Source organism: Procambarus clarkii, chromosome 83 (genome assembly GCF_040958095.1).
Source record: "Procambarus clarkii isolate CNS0578487 chromosome 83, FALCON_Pclarkii_2.0, whole genome shotgun sequence".
In the NCBI taxonomy this organism is placed as follows: Eukaryota; Metazoa; Arthropoda; class Malacostraca; order Decapoda; family Cambaridae; genus Procambarus; species Procambarus clarkii.
In genome coordinates, this window is record NC_091232.1 from 4,716,980 (window position 1) to 4,744,143 (window position 27,164).

At 35.0% G+C, this 27,164-nt stretch overlaps 1 protein-coding gene across 27 annotated transcripts in view; it reads left to right on the top strand.

Annotated features, from left to right (window-relative positions):
• The window catches only part of cnc (NFE2 like bZIP transcription factor cap-n-collar), a 649,104-nt gene extending 627,741 nt beyond the window's left edge, over positions 1–21,363 (top strand). For all 27 annotated transcript variants that reach the window (XM_069316304.1, XM_069316302.1, XM_069316309.1 and 24 more), the window contains 5 exons: positions 167–337; positions 9,908–10,015; positions 11,941–12,131; positions 14,055–14,228; positions 18,743–21,363. In XM_069316304.1, coding sequence (XP_069172405.1) covers positions 167–337; positions 9,908–10,015; positions 11,941–12,131; positions 14,055–14,228; positions 18,743–18,901 — 803 coding nt within the window. In that variant the 3' untranslated portion in view covers positions 18,902–21,363. The remainder of the gene's footprint in view (positions 1–166; positions 338–9,907; positions 10,016–11,940; positions 12,132–14,054; positions 14,229–18,742) is intronic.
• The last annotated feature ends 5,801 nt before the right edge of the window (positions 21,364–27,164 follow it).

The following is a 27,164-nucleotide window of genomic DNA, read 5'->3' on the forward strand; positions in this document are numbered from 1 at the left end:
TACTCCATACACATACTGTACTGTATTTTGTCCAGGTAGTTGTGAAGGGCATGACAGTTGTCTAAGTCAGTGTAATTTCTTTGTGGCATGCAAACAAAAAAGATGAATGTTAAGTCTGTTGTTGCTAATGATGTTAGACTGAATCTCTGTTGTTGGAATATTTCAGGCGGAGCAACAGGAAACCTGGGAGGCAACAGCAGCGGTGGTGTTGGGAATGTAGGGGGTTATGGCAGTCCGTACCCTCCACCTCCCACTATACCAACCATGGAGGGAGCTACAGCTCTAGACCCTGCTGAGATGAAATATTCATGCACCATGGACTTTCGTTCCCAAGGAGGTGAGTACTGTATGCAATACAAGGAATTTATTTTTTGAAGATAAGCTTGATTTTCATCTCATTCCCATCTTCCTATCTCCTCCCCTCTTCAACTTTCTCTTCCTAAAATCCCAACTCTCTCTCACTCTCTTAACCTTCTCTCCTCCCCTCTCCTCGTCATCCCCACACCTTTCCTTGTCCTTGTCTCCCCTCTCCCCCTTTCCACCGTCTCCCAGTGTCATCCTTCTCTCACCTTTCTCCCTCAATGTACCTTCCCCTCTTTCCCCAGCTCCCACTGAATTCGCTTTTTTTTTATTAACATACTTAAGTACATCTGCATTTATGCAGCTACCATAGAGTATATGAAGGGGAATACAGGACAGTATATAACAAAAAATTAGCTATGTGATGCTAAAAATCCCCATCCCAGCATGGTTTGTCATACAAAAGTATGTGATAAGTAGTCTTCACTGACAAACTCTGGGTGCATTATGAGGATATCATCAAGAACACAAGAATGAATAAAGTAGCAGTGATACTAAAAGTCTCAATCTTGCAGGATGGTTAGGCTTTTACAAAGCCATCTGCTCAGTAGACTGCACTGGCAAATTTTGGGTGCATTATGAAGATATCCTCAAGAACACAAGAGTTAAAAAAGTTATTGTACAGCTCCAAGTACCTCATGCCAATGAGTCTGAATGGTCTAATAACTTTTGATTCATTGATGCAGGGTGCGAGATCATGACCCAGTTCCTGCTCACAGAGTTTGCACCCAGAGTGCTCAGGATTGGAAGATCCGTCACCTGAGTTTATCTGAGTTTACCCGAGAGCCACTAACATTAGTGACCTCGACAAGAACAGGAAGGTGGCAGTTTGTCGAAGGTCCCCCCATTTGCCTTGATGATCTTTTCCAGCTGTACTTTAAAAGTTAACAGGGTTTTGGCATTTACAGCTTAAGCAGGTAGGCGATTCCATGGGTTTATAACCCTGGGGTGAAAAAGCATCTGTTCTTAGTCCTACATTATGGCTTGTTGAGCTTGAAACCATTGCTCGTTGTTTGTGTTACATCTGATCTTTTGAAGAAATTTACTGGATCAACATCCTCCAAATTGTTCACTTGTTGCTACCTGCCATCTGTAATGATAACCCAACCTGATCCTGGCAACCACTGTGTCGCATAGTCTGTTGGATGTTTTATGGTGTCCGTAAACATAATTTTCAGATCTGAACAAATCATAGCTTTTTATACTAGTGCTTTCAGCCCATTTGGAGTCTGTAATTTCTCTTCTATCAGACCTGAGTGTTTGGAACACTATAGTCCTGACAACAGAGATAGGATACCTAGGTTTAAATCAACTTCATCTTTGCTACATGCTAATTTGGCTGCAATGTCTGTCATTATGATAGGTTATATTTATGTGAGTTGATATCCATACAAAGAAGACGCTGTGCAGCAGTCAGGTCATTTATAATTGTTAGTATGAAGTTTTTGCTATCAACCTCTGTTGGAGAAGTTTTCAATTCCTTGAAGAGCAAACTTTGAATCACAAAATATTATTCCTCCTCCTGTGTTTTTTTTTAATGTTCTGGTAGCTAATTGTAGAAGCACCTCAAGGTAAGATAACTAGTTTTCAAGTTTTCTTTATTTTCAAGTGAAGAAATCTATGGACTCGCCCAACCACCTTTCACCAATTAGGTGTCTGATGGGGTGGGAGGGGGAGGGGAGGGAGTCACTATTTGGCCAAGCCCCCTTTTAATAAGACCAACACCGACCAGCCTCTGTCTGTCCTGTACCATAGATAATTCACCCTGCAAAGTTGGGTGAGATTGGCCCAAAGTATCTGAACTTCAACCTCATACAGACAACAAACATCGGCTCTAATACACAATGTACCCAGCATGAACTTGAGTCCTGGCTTTGTTGCTGTGGACTCTTCCCTTTTACAGTATATACTCAAATGCTCTAATCTTTCTAACAAACGTGACTTAACATTTGCTTACCCCTTCCATTTATCTTTCTTTCCTTTTCTTTCTCTCTTCTCCCTGTTTCTGTTCATTGTCTTCTACGCTCCCTTGCTATCCTCTTCTTATTCCTATTACTATCTCCTTCTCATTCGGTGGTTATAGATAGGAGCTGCCTCATATGGGCCAATAGGCCCTCTGAAGTTCTTATTATTACTACTATCCCCTACACCTTACTTTCCTCTTCAGCTCTCTCTTGCCTATTTATTGCCTGTCTCTACCTCCTCTTCACAATCGACTTGAGAATGGTCCAGGACGGACCGAAACGTCGTCGTCCCTTCACCTTCTAGTGTGTGGTCTGGTCAACAACATTATCTGATACATATGTATATAATATGTGTGTATATCACGAAAATAAACACGTGATTAAGAATGTGACAATGTCAGACCACGGAGGAAAATGAAACAGGAATTTCCTTAAGTACTTTCGTATATTAAATACATCTTCAGAAGGAATCCATATGTATATAATTCATATGTATATAATATGAAAAAATCAGTGGGAGCCATGAGGAGGATTCGAACCCCGCTCACTTGGTACTCAAAAGCTTTTACCCTAAACCACTACATCACACACATTTGATCAAATGCACGGTGCATATTTGATCAAAACAGTTTCTTCGTTTTTGCAGTACTGTATTCCAAATGTCTGACACTTGCGACCTATCCTCTGGGAGGAAATCCATTGCAGGTAATGGTTTGAGAATAACTACTTAATTAGTGCTATTATCTACTCTCTGCCCACGGTTAGATTAGGTTAATGCTACTTTAGGTTAAGTTAGGTTGGGATTCATTACATTAAGTTACATTAGTATAACATTGTCCAAAATGTGAAATATGGAATTTGAAAACTATTTTTTCTGCATACACTTTTTATATTTAAACCTACAATTTATAATACATTAAAGCTATAACTTGAGGATTATGTATGTTTAGGACAAATGTTCACTTGGCGGTTTATAGTCATTTAAACCGTCAAGTCATCAGTTTATAGCCTATTAATGGAACTGTAATATGCTTTCACAAATATCTAGATAACTATCTAGGTGGTTTGATGGGGGTGGATGATTGCTCCTGGTAATGAATTTGCCCTGAAGACAATGAAATTAACATGATATTGAGTGCAACAAGAATACAAAATTTATACACGCAGCCAGGGGGTTTTAAGACTCAAGGGATGGCCGTAGAAATTGTAGTTAGTGGTGGTAGCCATGCTAGCAACACCATATAATCTGGGATGAGAGGAGCTAGCATGCAGGGTGTGAGCGTGGAAGGGAATATCAGACAATGAGTAGTGAGTGGCAGGCAGTGGTATCAGTGGGGCGGAGTGTATTGGGGCTCCCGCGGACAAGAAGACGCCCATGACAAGACAATTTTAAGTCTTGGCCTTATGTACAGGTACGCACATCCTCTTATTTTCTCTCCATTTCCTCCACCCACAACGTCTTGTGTCTTCTATCTTCTTGAAAGGTTTGCTTAATTTATTCTGCATATCTAATACATTAATCAAGTTTTTTGCCTTTTTGACATCATAGGCTACTGAATGATATCAACTTTTTCCATTCATGATATTAATTATTGATTATAATATCTATGACAAGAATTGTGGATAGCAGTCCTCTCGATATCTGCAAAAAATAATAACTTACAATTAATATGTGTAATTTGGCTAAGTTCCCATGATTGTTTCCTGGACAGTTAGCATTATTATATTAAGAATTACAGTTAAATGTAAAAATTCCCGTGTTGGAGGCGAGGGGAGGGACAGGTAGCCTGTATTTATACACATTTTAGACTTGTATCGAGCCCCCCCCCCCCCCCAGGTCGAACTGACCCTCCCTAGGATAAAACCTCACAAAGAATGCGATTTCGACTCGAGAACGAATTGAGGCAAAATGTAAGCCTAGTTCGATGAAAATATATTATGGTGTTGTAAAGGCACACAGAATAATGCAGCAATCACTAGCTAAGCATTAGGTTACAATGGTGATGAATATATATATATATATATATATATATATATATATATATATATATATATATATATATCTATATATATATCTATATATATATATATCTATATATATATATCTATATATATCTATATATATATATCTATATATATCTATATATATCTATATATATATATATATATATATATATATATATATATATATATATATATATATATATATATATATATATATAATTTTTTATTTTTTATTTTATTTACAACATACGATCAGCATGTGCGCGTGTCTAGGTTTCCTTGTATGTATCTGTGTGTGTGTGTGTGTGTGTGTGTGTATATATATATATATAGTCTAAATGCAGAGTAGGGTTAAATATTAGAGTGTAGAGTAATATGGTGTGTAGAGAGTTACGGCTACCTGCTCGAGCCATAACCAACCGGAGTTGTCCTCATTTTTGGTCCCGTGTTGAAAGTGGACCAGTCGGGATGACGTTGCACAATTGTGGTGCGTGAGGCGGCCCACAGATGGAGCGCCGGGCGCTCAGTTGTCGTCTCTTATTGAATCATTTTTTAACTTGTAAACACATTTTCTGCTAGAAAAATTGCATTATGGATGCTTTTCTTCTGTTGAATGCTTTTACATGGGTTTATGCTACCGCATGAGGGTTATCGAAGGGATATGTAAATAGGAGTGGTTATTGGTGTGTTGGCACCAGGGTCAGCTGCTGTGGTAAACAATGTACCATACGACGTTGCGCAGTGGCGCGGTCCGTGTGCTGGGGGGGTTTGTTGCACCTCTTGCACCCTTCTTGTTGCACAGGCGTCGGTAACAGCGGTTCTCCTGGCTCGGAGGACACCTTGGCATACCTCCTGATAACTGTGGTTTTTGGTGTGACAGTTTTGAAGACGACGCGAGGTGGGAGAGAGATAGGTTCTCCTGACAGCATCAACATGGGTGATTTGGCGTGAGTCAGCCTCTTGGTATGAGTCGTTCATACCAGGAGGCGCCCACACCACCTGTGATCATATGCCGGGAGGTGCCCACACCACAACCTGTGAATGGCTACTGGAAGGCACCCATTACCACCTGTGATGGTTTAGGTTGCCAAATGACCACATGACCCTGTGATAATACACCAGGCGGCGCCCATACCACCTGTCACTATATACTGGAAGGTGTCCTCTCTACCAGTGAATGTATACCAGCTGTCCTGTGATCTTGTACCAAGACGCTTATACACCATCTGTGATCATATACCAGGTGGCGCCCACACCATAACTTGCGGTCATATATACCGAGAGGTGTTCTCTCACCACCCTTGTACTGTACCAGGAGGTGCTTTTGCACTATATCTTGGGATCACACACGTGAAGGCATCCACATTAGACCATACCATTTGCTCTCTTTGCTCATCCTGGTAGCCTATATCAGGTGGTGCCCGCAAAACATTTTCACCATATACCAGTGCCCACGCCACCCTGTGAGCTTAACTATATTTCCACTAGCTGTAAGGTGCCCTCCACTACTTAAGTTAACTAATCTCGACAGTTTTTAAACATTCAAGGCTGTTTTAGATTATATGCGTATTAGCTCAATTTTCACCACCTTTGTATTTTTTGTATGCTGTAATGTACAAAGAAAATTAGTTATACATTACTGTCACAGACTTTTATAATGTAATTAATGGGTTATGTACAGTACATTCATGTAATCTTGGATGGTGCCTTATGATACCGTGATATTACTGAACATTTCAAACTTTAAATGTTGCTAATTCTAATGTTCAGTCTTATGTAATTTGATGACATTCCTGTCAGTCATTGCCATCAGTGGTCTTGATGTTGCAACAGTTACAACAAAAGACAATTATCCCTCAAAGAAATCCAAGAACAAGCCTATTATAGCTAAGTAATGTCACCTGGTGATTGATTAATTGTCCCCTAAGCATTAATGTGTCCATTTTAATTCTTCTGTTACTGGTAAATGCCAAGGGAATTGTGGTGAAGGAGGCCTTACATATAGTTATGGTAATAAGTTAATGAGCAGGATGGGTGGGAGTGAAGATAGCCCACCGGCCATATGCCGGCCACAGATGCGAGAATCATTCAGTTTCTTCAAGACGTTTGCTAAATTAGTCCCAGGTAATAACAACTATAAAGTGTAAGGTAATATAATGTAGTTCTAAAATAAGTGTATATTTCTGGTTGTATATTGCTAATAACAACACTGTACATGTAAACTTTTGAACTTGTCCCAACTTATAAGTAAATACAGTAATATGAATAATAAATGAGTTTGTATTCCCTTAGAGCCAGATTTAGACAAAAAAAACTTTTATTCTTTGAAGTACAGTACTTTGAATACACTACAATAGACATATAGATTGATTTTTATGAGTAGAGAGAGAACTAATGTGTGTGTGTGTGCAAGCAGTTACCTGTGTATTTAGGGAGCCAAAATTTAGGGCTTTGCCTAGGCTGTTGTATTTGGTGCTTCAATACTTGCTTGTAGTTATGATGGAGGTGCTTGTAGTGTGTTTGGTTTACTTTCTACCATCACTGAGTAAATCCTTGTTTTATTTAATTCAGCTTCTGGTCTGTCACTAAAGTGATACTTTTTATTAAGTCACAGTCTTATTTATACAGTCTCCGTGGTGTAGTGGTAAGACACTCGCCTGGCGTTCCGCGAGCGCTAAGTCATGGGTTCGTATCCTGGCCGGGGAGGATTTAATGGGCGCAATTCCTTAACTGTAGCCTCTGTTTAACGCAACAGTAAAATGTGTACTTGGATGAAAAAACGATTCTTTGCGGCAGGGGATCGTATTCCAGGGACCTGCCTGAAACGCTACGCGTACTAGTGGCTGTACAAGAATGTAACAACTCTTGTATATATCTTAAAAAAAAAAAAAAAAAAAAAAAAAAAAAACTAAAATAATGGTTTTATTTTAATGCATTTAATAAAATAATCAATTTAGTTTTTTGGTGTATTGTGAACATTCTAGTACTTTTATAGATTTTCTTATCTGAGATGTTACTGGAAGTTTGATATAGTGAGGGAAAGTTACCGGCATGAATGTTTTAGGTGTTTATTGGCAAAGGTCCCATTTACAATTCTTTAATGCTTTGTATCAAGGCTAGTTCAATATTTTCAAAATATTAATTTTGGGGTTTTTGCAAGGGGTTGCTAGTTACACTTGAAATGAAAATAATTACACAAAATATATTAATTATGTACAGGTAACTGTTAACCCTTGGAGTGCTGATATTATGAAAAGTGCCACTGCATGTGTGTGTAAAAAAAAAAAAAAAAAAAAAAACTTAATACATTTGCATGCAAATGCAAGGAATTTTTACTCATATGCACTGGGAGGAAAGTGGATGGGGAAGTCATTGGGTTTGTGACCTAGTCTCAATCAGTCCAGGGTGTAGTTAAGTCAACTGGGCATGTTCCCTTAGGCTCACGATGGCTATAAGTATGCAGCCTTGTGTGCTTTGTTTGCATTTCTGGTATGGCATTGGTTAATATTTTGGCATGTGGCTCACGATGTTCTGGCAAGAGTTCATGGCTCATTACTTGGGCATTGTGCCAAGTCAGTGCTATGCTTGCTTGTAATTGGGCAGGAAGGCAAATGCTGAGTTCCCTCCTCACAGTAAGCGTTAGCTGTTTTCTACCGTGTTTTCCAAGGTGAGATAACTTAGGGTGTTATTGAGCAGTTATGCAAGTACTTACGAACGTTTACATCTTTCCTCAATCTTTGACAGCTTTGGTTACATTTATTTAACAGTTTACAAACATGAAAACTTCTCAATCAACTGTTGTTACTGTTATAAACAGCTTCCTGGTGCTTCAGAGCTCATTAACTGTTTAATAATTATAAACAAAGCCACCAAAGATTGAGAGATGATGTACAGGTTCGTAAGTACTTGCGTAACTGCTTCGTGAATCTGGCCCGTTAAATTTTTAATGTCACACAAGGCTCAAACAATTCAAAGACTTGTACCAAAATTTGGTCCACTCAATAAAGAAAAAGGATCTAGGAAGTCTTGTCTGAAAAAGTCTGGGGACCTAGGGTCACCACAGTAACTAAGAAAAAACCATCAGAGACATGGTGTACAAAAACACAACTGCACATATTACATTTGCAACATTGACCGTTATGTAAATGATCATTAACAAATTACTGGTTCGTACCACTCGCTTGACACCAGATGGCAGCCCCAACCATTCATTAACCCAGAACTCTAATTGTACCATTCATGTGAGACCCCCAAACTTACATAGGTAAGGTGGGAACAGCGAGATACCAAGGGACTTGCCAATACATGTCATTACATACCTCCGTATGGTAACTTGATTAATTGATTTGGTACCTATGATACCCAAATCATTACCATGATTTGTAATAAGCCCTAGCAGACTGAATTGCTTGTTCAAATGAAAATTCAGGAATAAAAGATTTTAACAAAAAAGCCAGATAATACAAACTATATTGTACCATTAATTCTACAGTACAAGTTTAGTAAGACATTTAACATATATATTTATAATACATTACTATAGAAATAACAAGAATTCAGAAGTAAAAATAGTGGGAAAAAAAGATCAGCTGGAAATTACTATACTGTATAGTCACTCTAGGTGTCTAGGTAAAATCAGTTATGAATCCAGATCAAATTTATATTCTAAATCTGAGGTGAGAATTTTACATTGTTGTGAGGTATGCATTTAATACTTAGAGCAGTTGTCATGTTGAACCCTGGGCAAATGTAGTTAAAGGGATTTACCAATTTTAGGTATTGCCCAGTATGTATGTCATCATTATTAATTGTGTATTAGTGGCCTGCAATAATCAAATCACAATTTGCTCTTACTTGCCTGTGTTTGAGCTGTGAAAGGGATACGTTATGTAATTACCTAAGTGCAGTTACAAGATAAGAGCCATGTTTCGTGGTGTCCCGTCTTTTTCCCAGTTCTCTGTTATATGACTTTGAAACTAATGATGGTTTAAGCATCATCTACTTTCTCACTTAACTTGGTCCAACTGTCTACCACTCTGCAAAAGAGAACTTTCTAATGTTTTCTCGGCTATAGGTGTACATATTACATTTTAGGTCTATATAGAGTACTGTATTTAATTGCTATTAACATTAAAATTTTGAGTTATTCAACACAAATATAATGTGAACTAATAAGTAAAGTTGCAAAAACGAAAACTATCCAACATGACCATTGGAGTCCTCTCTCTAGAAAGCAAACTGCTTATCTACCGTCTACTGCCGATAATGCTCATTGACCTCCATTTGGCAGCTATGCCACTGTATAACCAGAGTGAAATATTTTTCCTTTTTTTTTTTTTGTTCTTTTATTTTTGCATAAAAATGTATCATTCTATACTAAAAAAAAACTGCACATGCAGAGTGGTACTTGAAGATACAGCAGCTGCACTTTATAATTTATTTGAATGAATGCTTGCACTGAACAAGTATTAATTCAAATATTTGGGGGTTTTAATTAGTTATTGTACTGTACCTTGAAACTTTATAAGATATTAAAAGTATTGCTTTCTCAAAAAAAAAATCTAATGTTTTCTTTTCAGAAGTGTCTGGCTCTGGAGTGGAACACGTCCAACATAATCACACGTATCATATGTCCCCAGAAGGTCCATCAGGACTTACGAGACCTACTGCAAGAGACAAGCAAAGAAGTAAGTACTGTACTGTAATGTAATATCAATTCTATGAAGGCCTCAGTTGCAGCTATTACATATTTTTTAGAATAGATTGATAGCAGAAAATACACTATATAGTCAATGAAATGAATATCATCTTTCTGTATAATTTTAAGGATTATTAATAAAATAGACTATGAAACAATTTAGTTTGTTTATAAAGGCAGTCTCAAACCATTACAGCACAATACTCTCAAAGCTCATTAATTAAAATCATATGGGGATGACCCCCAATTCGAATAATGTATGTACTGCATATGGTATTGTGTGTCAGTAACACTGTAACAATTTTTATTCTGGAGGGAGCTTCCCCCCCTTCCCCCCAATGGCTCGCTGAAATTATCTTGCTGAGATTGCTCCATACAAAAAGGTCACATCAGTCACAGAAATTCTGTTTGGCGTACCAAGGACCTGAACCTGAGCGCCCTCAGAGAGACTCGGGGAGTGGGTGCCAATCTGCCACCCACACCAGGAAAAGCTTCCAGAAAATCAGTGGAACTTTACAGACAACTAGAGGGTTCACAGAAAACAAATCGTTGAAACTGCCAGATGACTCCATAAATGATTCACATAGAACTAGAGATTCACTCAAGCTAGCTTGAAATTCTTTAGTACCGATTACCACCACCCCAACCCTCTGCTGACTCCCCATCTCAGTTCTGTTGCTGATGAAGTAACTATAGGCAGTGTGGAGCTGCCTGTAGTGTTCCGGTCTGTTAGATCATGGACAAGCCCCTCTGCTTCAAGCCAAGTGCTGGCCATACTTGGACTCCCTTGTCCTGCCGGGGTCGTTTTCTCTCTTGGGTATTCTGTATTTTAGTATGTGCGCGTTTTCGTTCTGGCTTTTTGTGTGGGCTTGGCTCTTGTTGAATTTTGGGCTGCGTGAGCTTAGGGTGGTTTTCTTCACTTGAGTATCCACTAATGCAACTCCTTGCACAGTCGGAGTCACTGTACCTTTTCTGGTGTGTTCAAGAGTTCGCTCCTGAGAGGCCTGGCTACTAGGGGTAAAGAGCCTCAGTTAACTGCCTTCAAACCCTGGGGGGTTTCTGCCATATTTGTTATGAATAGGCCTGTTAAGGGCCTATTCATAACATTTTTTGTTATTCCTATTTTTTTTGTCCCACCATGCTGCTTGTTGGGTCAGTGACACCTACAACCATGAGTCTTGTGAGGTTTGTACTCACTGGGTTTTTGCGCTTATGGATTCTGCTTATCGATTGGAGAATTTACAAGCAGCTGCTGCTTTGTATGCAAGGTTTGCTCATGATAGGTATTCATGGTATATTAATCTGCTTTTCCCTGCAGGTATAGTTTGCCCTGCTTTTGGTCTTACTGTCCTTGATTCTGACTCCAAAGTCATTGAGGGTTCAGGGTCGGGTCAGGGTTTGGCAGGTGTAGCCTGTAGTTGTCCATTTCACAGTTTGCCTCTTTTATGGTATTGTAGGGGGAGGGGTGTCTACTTGTTTTGCCAGCTTCTGGTCCCACGATTTGTCACCTCTTGGGCTGTTTCCTGTGGCCTTTGGTGGAGCTGATTAGTTCCTTCCCCATATTTGTGGTCAAGCCTGTTGGGTCAGGAGTCCTCCCCGGCACTGCATTGGGTCATTGCGGGTTGGTTGGACTTAGTCATGATTGAGATGACAATGCCTGTGGCCAACTTCACTAAGTTGTCTAGCAAAGGTCAAAGTCAAGTTTGAGGGGAATCATAGTCATTTTTCTATACTTTGAAGGAATAAGCAATTAGAAAATAACAATACTCAGGGACAAATATTTTTACATAGTGTAATCAGTTACAAATTTATGTATGTACTAGTTTTGATTACAGTAAATACATAATGTGTTAACCTGCAAAATGGAAAAATAATTTTTTTTTATTTGGTTATATTTTAATATTTGTTTTTCAGATCGGAAAAATGAGCATGAACGAACATTAACCCGGGATGAGAAACGCGCGCGGAACATGAACCTCCCAATTACTTGTGAAGATATCATCAATCTACCTATGGATGAATTTAATGAGCGCATCTCTAAATATGACTTGACTGAGGCGCAGCTCTCTCTCATCCGAGATATTCGCCGTCGTGGCAAAAATAAGGTGTGAATTTGAGAAGTTTTAATAATTACATTGCAGTATTTAGCCAATTGTTATTCTTTACATGTACAAAATTAAGAGGTACAGTATTTCCTTGCTTTTTCTTTTTCTGTTTAGTGTTTTCCTTTCATTTAGAAAGGAAGAATAGAATCATGTTTAAGGATCTAATGGATTTTAGCAAGTACTATACAGTACAGTATGAATAGATATGAAAATACAATTACCCATTTTAATTAGCTGTTGAAGTGTGTTGTTGTTGTTTTAGATTCGGCTACTTGAAACGAAAAGTTCCAAGTAGCACGGGCTATGGTGAGCCCGTAGTGGACTTACCTGGCATAGAGTGTGGTTGTGTGGATTATATCTGAGTTTTTGAGCTGCTATAATATTTGTTTGACCTAAATTGTTTGTTTTGCATTAGCACTAATAATGAATTTGTACATATTTTGATAGTAAAGTGGCTTGCAAATACTGGACAATAATTGAAATATAAATAATTACAGTAATCAAGTAATACGAAGAGTATTTTTCTAATACCTGTATAAATAACTATAATAATATGTACAGTATATAGATCTCACTTTCAACATCCTCTCCCCAAAAATGGTTTTCTCATAACTCTCCGGTTGCCAAATCTTACAATACAGTATTTGCAAGGATGCCAATTGCTGTTTGAGTCATTACTTGCACACTGTGTGAGCAGCATGTGAAGATAGTTTGGCTCTGCTTTTGTATTAATAACCACAGCCATTTTGATTTGCCAAACTAGTTAGAAAGCATAGACTGTATAAGTAATTGAGACACTTGAAAGACGGGCTAGATTCATGAAGTTACGCAAACACTTATGAACCTGTACATCTTTTCTCAATCTTTGGCGGCTTTGTTTACAATTATTAAACAGCTAATGAGCTCCGAAGCACCAGGAGGTTGTTTATCATAACAATAACAACAGTTGATTGGCAAGTTTTCATGCTTGTAAACTGTTTAATAAATGTAACCAAAGCCATCAAAATTTGAGGAAAGATGTACATGTTCGTAAGTACTTGCGTAACTGCTTCATGAATCTGGCCCCTGGTATTTGCAGGTTTATATACTGTATTTTCAGCTAATTTGAACTGCATTACATCCCATTTATTTAAAAAAAATTAGTGTTTCTTACTTTTATCATATGGAGACACATTTGGACCTTAGTGGGGGGGGAATATAACATTTTGTTACTCATCATTACACCAATTACCACGTAAATCAGTATGGGAGACACTTGAATTTTTATTAAGAAAAGAGTGGTGATTCTCTAGCACAACAAATGAAAAACCATTACATATTTATTTGGTTGCATATTCTTTAAATAGGGGCAAAATTTCTAAGAATCTCTGGGCTTGTTAAGCTATAGCTATTTTATAATCAACAGTGTGGTGTTGTGAAAATAGGCTGCAAATCCCAGTTATTTTAACATGCCCTTTTTTAGTCAGTGTAGTCTTGCTGTTGTCTAACAATGCTGCCTTACAGTGTTCTTAATTATGGAAGAAAACAGAAGTGAAATTCAATTCACTTTTTGTCTGCTTGCTTAGCCTGTCCGTGCTTGCTAATTTGATACACACCATTTACATCAAAATAGTTAGTCAAAGAATTGCCTTTGCCTTTATTTATGTTTTGTGAAACACAAACATCTGTATGAATTTCACAAAATACATTGTATTTGTAAGCAATACAAATATTATGATACATGACTAAAGGATTTAAGATTAATTAGTTTAGTTCATTTATTATGCACCCCATACCTATCCTGTGGGGATGGTAGTGGAAAAGGACACAAACACACACAATGGGCATATGTATGTCTGTAGCCATTGCTTTTGAATGTTTTGAACAAAATGTGCCTGCCATAAGTTTATCTTTAATTAAAAACATGTTCTATTTTCCTTCCAGGTTGCTGCACAAAATTGTCGTAAGCGTAAACTAGACCAGATCCTGCATCTGGCAGATGAGGTGAAGGCAATCCAGACCCGCAAAAATGATCTTTACAATGAATTTGAATACTTAAACGGCGAACGGACCCGTATAAAGCACAAATTCTCATTGTTGTACCGCCACATCTTCCAAGTATGTTAACTAAAAAAATTACTACATTAGTTTGTATATAGCTGCTTCTGACATTCCAGTAGTTTAGAACAAACTTATGTATGCTTATAAAGAAATTAAGGTGGCACAGTTCGTATATACGCATGTTATTGGTAAGTATGGGAAGGTAAGGGAAGGGGCAAAAGTGAAGAGATATAGCATGAAAACTGCGCTAACATAATAATGAAAGGAACTGTATAAAGGTTTATTGGTTCATCTCTCTATTTTGATTTTCTGTCTTCCCCTTTTTCTACTTGCTTTTAGGTTATGTAGTTCCTCTGCGTAGGAAACTGTCTTGTTTGGGCCAATAAGCCTTCTTCAGTATCTTTATTTTTTTTATCCAAGACATAGGGCTATTAGGTGAAGTACTTAGTGAAACTGCAAGCAAGAGCTGTCATCCTACCTCAGCTCATCTGAAGCCTGCCCCCTAGATTTTATCATTACCAATAACAACAATAATAATAATGGAAAAATTTAATATAATGCCATAGTGCTTGAAGGAAAAACCCAGTATGTAAGTGTATTAAAACTAAATTTTCAGATGTAACCTATATCACATTGTATACAGCACCTTGAGAAAAGATGTAGGTAACATCTGAAAATTAGTTTTTTAAATTAATTTAACACATGTTTGGCATTTCCTTCACCCTCATTCAAGCACTATGGCATTGTAGTAAGTTTCTCCAATATTATTATTATTATTATTATTGGTAATTAAATTTATATAAATCTGTGACAATCATGTAAGGAACAAGATGATTCCAGTAGCCTTCATGTGACTGGTTGACCTAATCTCCTGTGTATCAGCATTCAGATGTTAGCTCCGTTTACATGCTTTACCCCCCATTTCCTGTCACCTCACCTTCCCTCTTGCCTTATAGTGAACACCTCTCCCCTTCCCACTCTTATTCAGTTACGACTTGATAAGGGTCCAAGGTGGGCCGACAGGTACCACTTTAATTTTAGTGTGTGTGTGTGTAGGATTTGTGCCTGCAGGATCGAGTTGTTAGCTCTTGGGCCCCGCCTTTCTAACTGTCGGTTGCCTAATTGACTGACTCCCAACCTCTTTTCCTCCATCATACCTACTACATTTTTTTCTAACACACACATGTCTCAAGAATGCAGCCTGGGAGTTAAACAGCTGTCTAACTCCAAGGTATCCATTTACTGCTAGGCAAATAGGGTCATCAGGTGAAAGAAACTCTGCCCATTTGTTTCTGCCTCGATTGAGAATCGAACTCATACCCTTAGGACTGTGACCAGAGTGATGTGTGTAGAAATTATTAAACTAACACATGATGAACAATACAGTACATGTATATACTGTATTGTAAATAGGAAGACAGGTGACATATAGTGGAAACACAGTTTTTATAATATTAGTTTATTAACATTAGATCATTTTCTGCAGTTTACAGTTTTTTACCATTTTCTTTTGTGTGTTATGCGAGTTCCTGGAAGTAATGTCCCTATTGGGATAGTTGTCTATTAACCTCCAAGCTGCTAATTGGCCTTTCACACCCACAGACGCATAAAAAAGAATCAATTTTTTCTTTTCGTTCTTATAAACCTGTTAATTTGTGTTCCCTGATCACGGGAAAAATATTAAAAATATCGTAAGTGGCATATTTTGGCCACTATAGGTCGGGGAAGTCTGGCAAAAAAGAGGCGCTGACTCAGCAAGCATTGGAAGAGTTCTGCTTCACTCCAGCTGTCAGGCGGGAGTTGCCACAAAGATATAATTACCTAATTATTTCAATGTCTCTGATTTTTTCTTAGTTATTTTGCAGTAATATTATTCAATAGTGTGTAGTGTGATATATTTATATAATAAAATGTGTGAATCATCGCTGTGCTCAAAATTATGGTGTGTATATCATTGATTCAATTATTATGTTTATAAAACAATAAATAAATCCTTTTGTGGTTATTACATTATATACACAGGTTATATATAAGTATCTGCATGTATTGTTCACCATAATGAACCACTAAGTTGATATTGTAAGTCAGACAGCAACGAGGAGTGGCCAGCCAGCCACTTGCTACCACTCACTCACTCAAAAACTCTTCACTCGCCAGCATCCTCCTCCCACCATACTGTTTTTGCTTTTATTCACTACATACAGACATTATATATAATCATCTGTATGTTTTGTTCACCATAACTGTTCATCTAAGCTGGCATAGTGCATAAAGAGCATAGTGGCCACCCTTTCACAGCATGACAAGTCAGGAAGATGATGCCACCTTCCTCACCACAATGGCTTCTCCCAACACTTCTTTTGCTGTTATTACACTATATATACACGTTATATATATAAGTGTCTACATTTGTGTTCACCATAGTGAACCACTAATCTCGTATGGTGACAGCAGACAGTAACAGGTGGCCACACACAACTAATGCTCCCTCCCTCAGTGGTTCAAGGCCAAATGCACTAACATTCCTCCTTCAAGTATACTGTTTGTGGTGTTATTACACTATATATACACACACATTATATATAAGTATCTACATGTTTTGTTCACCATAACTTTTCAACTAAGCTGGTATAGTGCCCAAAGAGCATAGTGGCCACCCTTACCCAGCATGACAAGTCATGCAGATGTTGCCACCTCCCTCACTAAAATGGCTTCTCCCAATACTCCTTGTTGGTGTTGTTACACTATATATACATATTATATATAAGTATCTACATTTGTGTTCACCATAACGATCCACTAAGTTGGTATGGTGAATCAAACGACAGCAAAGAGTGGCCTCCACACATTAGGCAGCCAGCCACTGGCCGCCGCTCCCTCACCTCACCTCACCTGACTCACCCACATTCTCCCACCATACTGTTTTTGTTTTTATTCACTATATACAAACGTTATACATAAGTATCTGCATGTTTTGTTCACCGTTGCGAACCACTAAGCTGGTATGGTGATAGCAACAGGTAGCCACACAAATTTGGCAGACGACACTACAGCCCTCCCACCCTCAACTTTACTCCACCCACAGCACAGTGAAAATTATCACAATAATCCTGCTATTATCAGACTCCTGGTCATTTATATCAGTCGGGGATCTTCTGTGCTACTATCATCGCTAAATAATACCAGTTACATGTATTTTTGGCATTTTTAGGCGATGCTGTGATCACAAGCTGAACAGCAATGCTGAGAGCTCAAGCTGCATGCACCAGCCTTGGTGGCTCACTCAGTACTGAGACTTTCACACCCAGGAATGTTTCCTATGATTTTTTTTAAAATGGCGTATGTTTACAAGAGCCCTGAGGAAGGTGATGTGAACCCCATGTATCCGCGGGCAAATGGCCAAAACTGCATATGCAGTGTTGCACACTTTTGTGTCACTCAAAACTAAATATGCAGTTTTGTGCAGTTTAAGGGTTAATCGTCTTATCAAGATGATTTTTTTTTTAAGTGATCCATTAAACATGGATCCAAAGTGCATAAATCATTGCAGTACTAATATTCATGTTATGTCACTTTGTATTAAAATGAATTAATAATGTTTCTATTAAAAATAGTTTTACAGTAAGTGATTCAATGTGTGATTGAAATATCTCAAAACAATTTGGCATGAGTTTTCTGGCAAACGAACAAATAAAGCAATGGATATTTGACCACATCTTACAAAATATTTATGCTCCAAAATTAGAAATCAAGTCTTTGGATGTTTGACCTATATAGAGTAACCAGTATTATAAAGACATTGTTTTTCACCTTACATTTCATATTCCTTTTACCTGTATTTACCTTTTACCTTACATTTAAAGTACAGAACTATATTTCAGTATTTATACTTTTGATGATTTACATAAAAGCACTACATTTTTTCATACATATTCCCTTTATGGTTATAAATAATTTTGTTATCCTATATTCAGTACAGGTATGTCATATTTGCTGTTTTTAAATTACATGTTCTTAACACTATCGCACGCGGTTCGGGCACGTCGCAGACTATGACAGACAGTCTGCTCCTGACTGTTTGAGCGAGCGTGCGGTGACACCGAAATGTGTGTACTCGTTTCAGTTTTCCCACCTTAATTCTCGGGCTACGTAGTTCGTTTTGGTATCATTGTGTTCGCAATAGATTTCTCTACAGGGGTATATGCATATAAAGGTCTAAAAGCCTGGCACGACTCACAGCAAAGCTTAAAGTTGGCCAAGTTACCCGTGAACGAGCACCAATTGGCACACCTGCAAACTAATGTATATATTCGTTCAGTTTGATAACATCAATTTTTGTGTTACGACTTTCATTTTGGTATCAAATTATGTGCAATCTAAAGGCAATCGTTTTGAAACCACTCCCAGATTGATTGGATAAAATTTATATTTTTAACAAATATTTGAATAAGTGACTCGAGACCTAGTCACCCGAGATGACTCGAGAAAAAGGAGACTACAGGGGGAGGCAACGGAGTGCGATAGTGTTAAGAACCTCATACTATAGCAATTATTTTTGTATTCCCCCCCAGAGCCTCCGAGATCCTGATGGTAACCCGTACTCTCCACATGAATATTCATTGCAACAGTCGGCAGATGGCAGTATTCTTTTGGTTCCCCGGTCTTCCCCCAGCCACTCTATGGATCCAAGTGCTAGTAATAAGCCTAGAGGCAAAGACGACCCCAAATAGTGAGATTCTTACCTTGCCCAAGTTTACTGCATAATTATAATCCAGGATTCACATCATTGAAATGTACCCCTCACACCATGACCTGTCGTTTGATGATGTTTTACTACAGTTCATCTTCAGCTCCTAAGACTTGGTGCAATGCAGTAAGAGACTTTATGGTGCTATGACACCATGTTGATGAGGGAAATCCTGCATGGTGCTCTAATATTCTTTTGACATTAAAATCTAAAAGTTAGGCAATGGAAAACATGTTTATTTGGTACTGGATATATTACTGTAAGTCACAAGTGTGAAGAAGCTAAAGTTGTATACCTTAAAATGATGTATTTGGTGTTCCTGAGGGTTCTCAATGCTTTGTGATTTACAGTTAATAATTTGGCAGTTTACCAGTAACACTTGTCAAGCTAGATTGATCAGATTGTAGTTGCCCCATCTGTTCATCGCTGTTATATTGTATATAAAACTTGCATCTAAAACTTGAAAGTACAGTACTTGAGGCTAGGGCTACTGGTAGCAATTTTATTGAGTTACAAAGGCTGTGATAACATCTCCCAAGTGTAGCATAACTGCACACAAATAAAGCAAGATCTCATTTATACATGTTTTGTTGCTTGATGTCACAGCTTACTCATAATCATTTAAATTCTTTGTACATGAATTTCAGGTTTATTTTTTATTAATGCAACATGGGAAAATATTATGTACGTAAATTGTAATACAACATGGAAATCATTATGTACGTAAATTGTTATAAGTATTTTAGGTAAATATTAGAGAACAGTTTTCAGTGGATATTGTGCCACATTGGGGCAAGGGAAGAATAGGGAAACTTTCAGTGCAAAAATAAAGTCCTATAGGCAGTGTAAATAGAGGGCATATGGTTGAAAGGACCATTTTTATATGTATTGATCTCAGACATGCATGTTGCCTAATGAATTTTCTGGATTTTTTCAGACTTGAGTGTCAGTTGAATAATTTAAGAATTTGGTTTTTCAAAAATCAAACGGCGTTGATTGAATTTTAAGAGATTGTTTTATAAAATCTTAATGGTTTGTTATTTATCTAAATTGATAGTATGTTTTATTCCAGTTATATGCTGGCTCTCAGGTAGAGTTACAAATGAAAGCAAACATGTTTGTTTCACACTGCTAATGGCAACTGTTTGATAAATGTGATAGCTAAACCAGCATGTAAAACCTTTCACTAGAGTAACTTCAGTCAGGATGAAGTGCTCGGAAAAGATTCTACATGTGATCCTTCCTAAATTCAGAGAGAGAACAGTGCATCAAAGATAAAGCTAGAAAATATTTAAATTGAAAATAGTTAATCATATGTATCAAGATTACCTTTAACAAAGTACAAAATTAATTCTTGGTTATGATTTATACATTTCACTAAACATTTTATTCATTACAAGAATGGGAAAAGGCATTCATTTTGTATCTCTGTATTTCAAGTACAGAAAATATATATCTGCAGAGTTAAAGTATTTAAAGAAATACGATTTAAGATTTTAATTATAAAACCTGTCCTCTTGACCATAAAATCTATTTGAAATATTGCACATTGTATTTAGAAGCCTAATTTATTTATTTTGAATATTGCACAGAAAAAATCATATTCCATTTATAAAATTTTTAAATGAAGTCTCTAAAAATCTTAGAGAAACTATTATCCAAGTTTGTCATAACCATAATACCTCCCATTTGAAAACTATTTTCAAGTTAAACAAAATAAATTGAGGTTTTAGGCAGTGTGGTAGTCAGGAATAACTTGTCCTGGCAATGTCACTGCATTAAATGCTGTGTAAACAGTCAACAAAGGACATAGGCAAGTTGATATTCTTGAATGAATATAAGAAACCCCTACAATAATTATTTTCACAATACCTTGACATTAGAATTTTATATTAAAGTTCAGATGTCTTATGTAACATGTTCAGGGACAGTTTTTTTGTATTCATTTTTTCTTTTGAGTGGATGCTTTTCAGTGTCCCAAATATATTATTAAATGAATAGTTATATATTCACGCTAGATATGTAATTCTGTTAACTGAAATATCTGATGCATATGCAGAATACCTAATTTAATTGATTGAAGATTTCACCCACTCAGAACTCACACACACAAAATAATACAGTATATACATACAGCACACATTTCTATCATAACTTTAATCCATCCAGAGTTGCTTAACAACCAAAACTTCTTTATTAGTTCACTTTAGATTTAATTTGTGTATTAACATACATTATATGCTGGCGATTACATACTACTAACACAATGCCTGTATAAACACACACACAAACAGGTCTTGAATATACAGACAAACCACTGTATTACAGCCCCACTTTCTAAGCTACTTGCATAGTCAATAACACCCCCCACACACACATTATATAGTATATATTTATATGAGATTTATGTATTAAAAAATAAAAAGTAAAAAGAAAAAAAGTAAACATTTTGTATTTGTGGCTTTTTGTAACAGGATATAAATCCTATTCATTATATATAATATATATTATATTATATATATATATATATATAAATATATATATACGTACAATATAATATATATATTAAATATATAATATGTTATATATATTGTATATATTCGAATGTGAATCATTATGAATATTATATATTTAGGAGGCCTGGTTGACGACCGAGCCGCGGGGATGCTAAATAATATATATTATATATATAATATATATATGTATGTATGATATAATATATATATATTATAATATATATATTTTATATAATATATATATATAAATTATATAGTATATATATATATATATATATATATATATATATATATATATAATGTATATGTATTATATTTAATGTGTATATATGTATTATATATAATGTATATATATATGTGTATATATAATGTATATATATATATAATTATATATTATATATAATGTATATATATTATATATAATGTATATATTATATATAATGTATATATATATATATACATTATATATAATGTATATATATATATACATTATATATAATGTGTATAAGTATTATATATAATGTATATATATATATATTATATATAATGTATATGTATTATATATAATGTATATGTATTATATATAATGTATAATATGTATTATATGTAATGTATATATATATATGTATTATATATAATGTATGTATATATATCATATATGTATATATATATATATATATATATTATATATATATATATATATATATATATTATATATATATATATATATATATATTTATCATAATGTGTATATATATATATTATATATGTTTATATATTATATATAATGTATATATATGTATTATATATAATGTATATATATGTATTATATATAATGTATATGTGTGTATATCACGAAAATAAACACGTGATTAAGAATGTGACAATGTCAGACCACGGAGGAAAATGAAACAGGAATTTCCTTAAGTACTTTCGTATATTAAATACATCTTCAGAAGGAATGATTTTACAGATCGAGTGATGGGTATAAGTAGGCAGGAAAGAGTGGTGAAGTGGGGTGAGGTACAATACTTGGACAACGCAGACGGCCCATTGGCCCATCAGATGCACCCAATTGGGCCCATCCGATGTAGCCCAATGGCCCATCTGATACAGCAGACATACAAGCATAATACAGTACATAGGTAATTATAACATAAAGAGGTAAATATATACAATGAATTAGTGAGACAAATGTTTTTCAATAATCCTACTTAAATCGCCCTTTAGCTGATCTATTAGAAATGGATCTAAGTTATATAGACCACTGCTAATACTGGTATTCAAATTACTTTCTTTAGTGATCTGTATCAAAGCAGATTCAATTATGTTTCTGTTATAGGTGCTTTTACAGTTTGTTATTGAAGAAGCACTCTCCCAATCAATTTGGTGAGCTTTTTCTGACAAATGCACAAACAAAGCATTAGACAATTGACCATGTCTTACAGAGTATTTATGTTGCGATATTCTACATTTTAAATCTTTAGATGTTTGCCCGACATAGAACTTATTACATTTCTTACAAGGTATTTTATAAATGACGCAATTATCACTACGAGGGCTGTTCCTAACTAATAGCTTACCAACAGTGTTTTCGTAGCTAAACATTACATCTATATTAAAAAGTTTCAAGGCCTTGACAATATTCTCAAACCCAGAGAAATATGGTAAACATAACACATTCTTTGGGCGAATCCTTTCACTGCATACATTATTATAATATGTACGACGTGCTTTGTTACGACAAACTTCCAAAAAATTCAGTGGGTAACAAAGCTTAAGACCAATCGAATCAATGTTCTTAAATTCTTCGTCTAAGAATTCTGGACTCACAACTCGAAGAGCTCTTAGATACATTGAAGAAAAAATTGACTTTTTTACATTGTATCTATGCCCTGAAAAATAATGAACATAAGATAAATTGTTCGTAGGTTTTCTGTAAACACTAAACTTTAATGAAGAGTTTTCCCTATGAATAAGCACATCTAAGAATGGCAAGCATTTATCAATTTCAGTCTCCATAGTAAATTTTATGGAGGTGACTTGGTCATTAAGTTTGGCTACAAATTTCGTCTGTGTTTACATCTGAAGGCCAAATACACAAGATATCATCAACATATCTAAACCAAGGAATGATTCCAGGAGTTATTTTTTAAACAAATTTCTTTTCGAAGAATTCCATGTACAGGTTTGAGAGCAATGGCGATAGAGGATTCCCCATTGCCATTCCAAAAGTCTGTAAATAATACTCATTATTAAAGGTAAATTTACATTCTTTAATGCACAACTTAACAAGACTGACAATAATATCAGCAGAAAGAGGTAAGTCATGGCTCATTAGTTCACGAGCAAGATAATCGAGAATATCATCGACCGGTACCTTTGTGAACAAGGAACAAACGTCAAAACTGATTAACTTTACATCAGGAGTGACAGGAACACTATTCAATTTGTTAACTAAATCAAGAGAATTTGTCAAATGAGAAGAGGAGATAGTTCCTAACAATGGGGACTTACGCGGAAAAATTAATCAGTTACAGAAAATTCTTAAGCGCAAGTTAGAAAGCCTGATTAAAAATAGTGATTGGAACAAGAAATCTAATCCAAACAGCGTGTTGAATCTGTCGTCCAAAACGATATGTGAAAATGTGGTTACTGCTTTGGGTTATGGTATGTCTTTTGCCATTTCAAATCAACCTTCTGCAGTTAAAATTGCTAGTTCATTGTTACAGCTTGAAAAACATAACTCTCTGTCTTCACAAAACCTAAACCTGGTTAAAGGTATTGTTTATGGTTCAATGTTGACGCCCCAAACAAACAATTTTCCCGAAAGATTCAGACGAAGCTTACAGGAGTTAAGAGCCGACCCTTCCATTCATATAACAAAGGCTGATAAATCCAGCACTATTGTTATTTTAAACAAGGAGGAATATATTTCGAAAATGAATGATCTCCTCCTAGATTCTTCAACGTACACTAAGCTTAGGAAAAATCCTCTTGAGGACATCATCAAGTTCTTCAATAGTAGCTTGAGGAAGTTGTTAAGTAAACATAAAGATCTTCTTAATCAATTTACTACTTCATCACCTTCATTACCATATCTATATGGACTTGTCAAGACGCATAAGCCTAACAATCCCATGAGACCTATCATCAGTTCTGTGGGATCCATTTCTTACAAACTCTCCAAATGGCTTACCAGAATCTTGTCTCCATTGTTAGGAACTATCTCCTCTTCTCATTTGACAAATTCTCTTGATTTAGTTAACAAATTGAATAGTGTTCCTGTCACTCCTGATGTAAAGTTAATCAGTTTTGACGTTTGTTCCTTGTTCACAAAGGTACCGGTCGATGATATTCTCGATTATCTTGCTCGTGAACTAATGAGCCATGACTTACCTCTTTCTGCTGATATTATTGTCAGTCTTGTTAAGTTGTGCATTAAAGAATGTAAATTTACCTTTAATAATGAGTATTATTTACAGACTTTTGGAATGGCAATGGGGAATCCTCTATCGCCATTGCTCTCAAACCTGTACATGGAATTCTTCGAAAAGAAATTTGTTTCAAAAATAACTCCTGGAATCATTCCTTGGTTTAGATATGTTGATGATATCTTGAGTATTTGGCCTTCAGATGTAAACACAGACGAATTTGTAGCGAAACTTAATGACCAAGTCACCTCCATAAAATTTACTATGGAGACTGAAATTGATAAATGTTTGCCATTCTTAGATGTGCTTATTCATAGGGAAAACTCTTCATTAAAGTTTAGTGTTTACAGAAAACCTACGAACAATTTATCTTATGTTCATTATTTTTCAGGGCATAGATACAATGTAAAAAAGTCAATTTTTTCTTCAATGTATCTAAGAGCTCTTCGAGTTGTGAGTCCAGAATTCTTAGACGAAGAATTTAAGAATATTGATTCGATTGGTCTTAAGCTTTGTTACCCACTGAATTTTTTGGAAGTTTGTCGTAACAAAGCACGTCGTACATATTATAATAATGTATGCAGTGAAAGGATTCGCCCAAAGAATGTGTTATATTTACCATATTTCTCTGGGTTTGAGAATATTGTCAAGGCCTTGAAACTTTTTAATATAGATGTAATGTTTAGCTACGAAAACACTGTTGGTAAGCTATTAGTTAGGAACAGCCCTCGTAGTGATAATTGCGTCATTTATAAAATACCTTGTAAGGAATGTAATAAGTTCTATGTCGGGCAAACATCTAAAGATTTAAAATGTAGAATATCGCAACATAAATACTCTGTAAGACATGGCCAATTGTCTAATGCTTTGTTTGTGCATTTGTCAGAAAAAGCTCACCAAATTGATTGGGAGAGTGCTTCTTCAATAACAAATTGTAAAAGCACCTATAACAGAAACATAATTGAATCTGCTTTGATACAGATCACTAAAGAAAGTAATTTGAATATTAGCAGTGGTCTATATAACTTAGATACATTTCTAATAGATCAGCTAAAGGGCGATTTAAGTAGGATCATTGAAAAACATTTGTCTCACTAATTCATTGTATATATTTACCTCTTTATGTTATAATTACCTATGTATTATGCTTGTATGTCTGCTGTATCAGATGGGCCATTGGGCTACATCGGATGGGCCAATTGGGTGCATCTGATGGGCCAATGGGCCGTCTGCGTTGTCCAAGTATTGTACCTCACCCCACTTCACCACTCTTTCCTGCCTACTTATACCCATCACTCGATCTGTAAAATCATTCCTTCTGAAGATGTATTTAATATACGAAAGTACTTAAGGAAATTCCTGTTTCATTTTCCTCCGTGGTCTGACATTGTCATAATGTATATATATATATATATATATATATATATATATATATATATATGTATTATATATATACATTATGATATATATATATATATATATTATATATAATGTATATATATATATATGTATTATATGTATTGTATATATATATATGTATTATATATAATGTATATATATAATGTATATATATATGTATTATATATAATGTATATATATATATATGTATTGTATATATATATGTATTATATATAATGTATATATATAATGTATATATATATATGTATTATATATAATGTATATATATATTATATATATATATATATATATATATATATATATATATATATATATGTATTATATATATATATATATAATGTATATATATATATATGTATTATATATAATGTGTATATATATATGTATTATATATAATGTATATATATATTATATATAATTATATATATATGTATTATATATAATACATATATATATATGTATATATATATATCTTAATCACGTGTTTATTTTCGTGATATACACACATTATATATAATGTATATATATATGTATTATATATAATGTATATATATATGTATTATATATAATGTATATATATGTATTATATATAATGTATATATATATGTATTATATATAATGTATATATATATGTATTATATATAATGTATATATATGTATTATATATAATTATATATATATATATGTATTATATATAATGTATATATATATGTATTATATATAATGTATATATATATTATATATAATGTATATATATTATATATAATGTATATATATATATATATTATATATATAATGTATATATATATATTATATATATAATGTATATATATATATTATATATATAATGTATATATATTATATATATAATGTATAT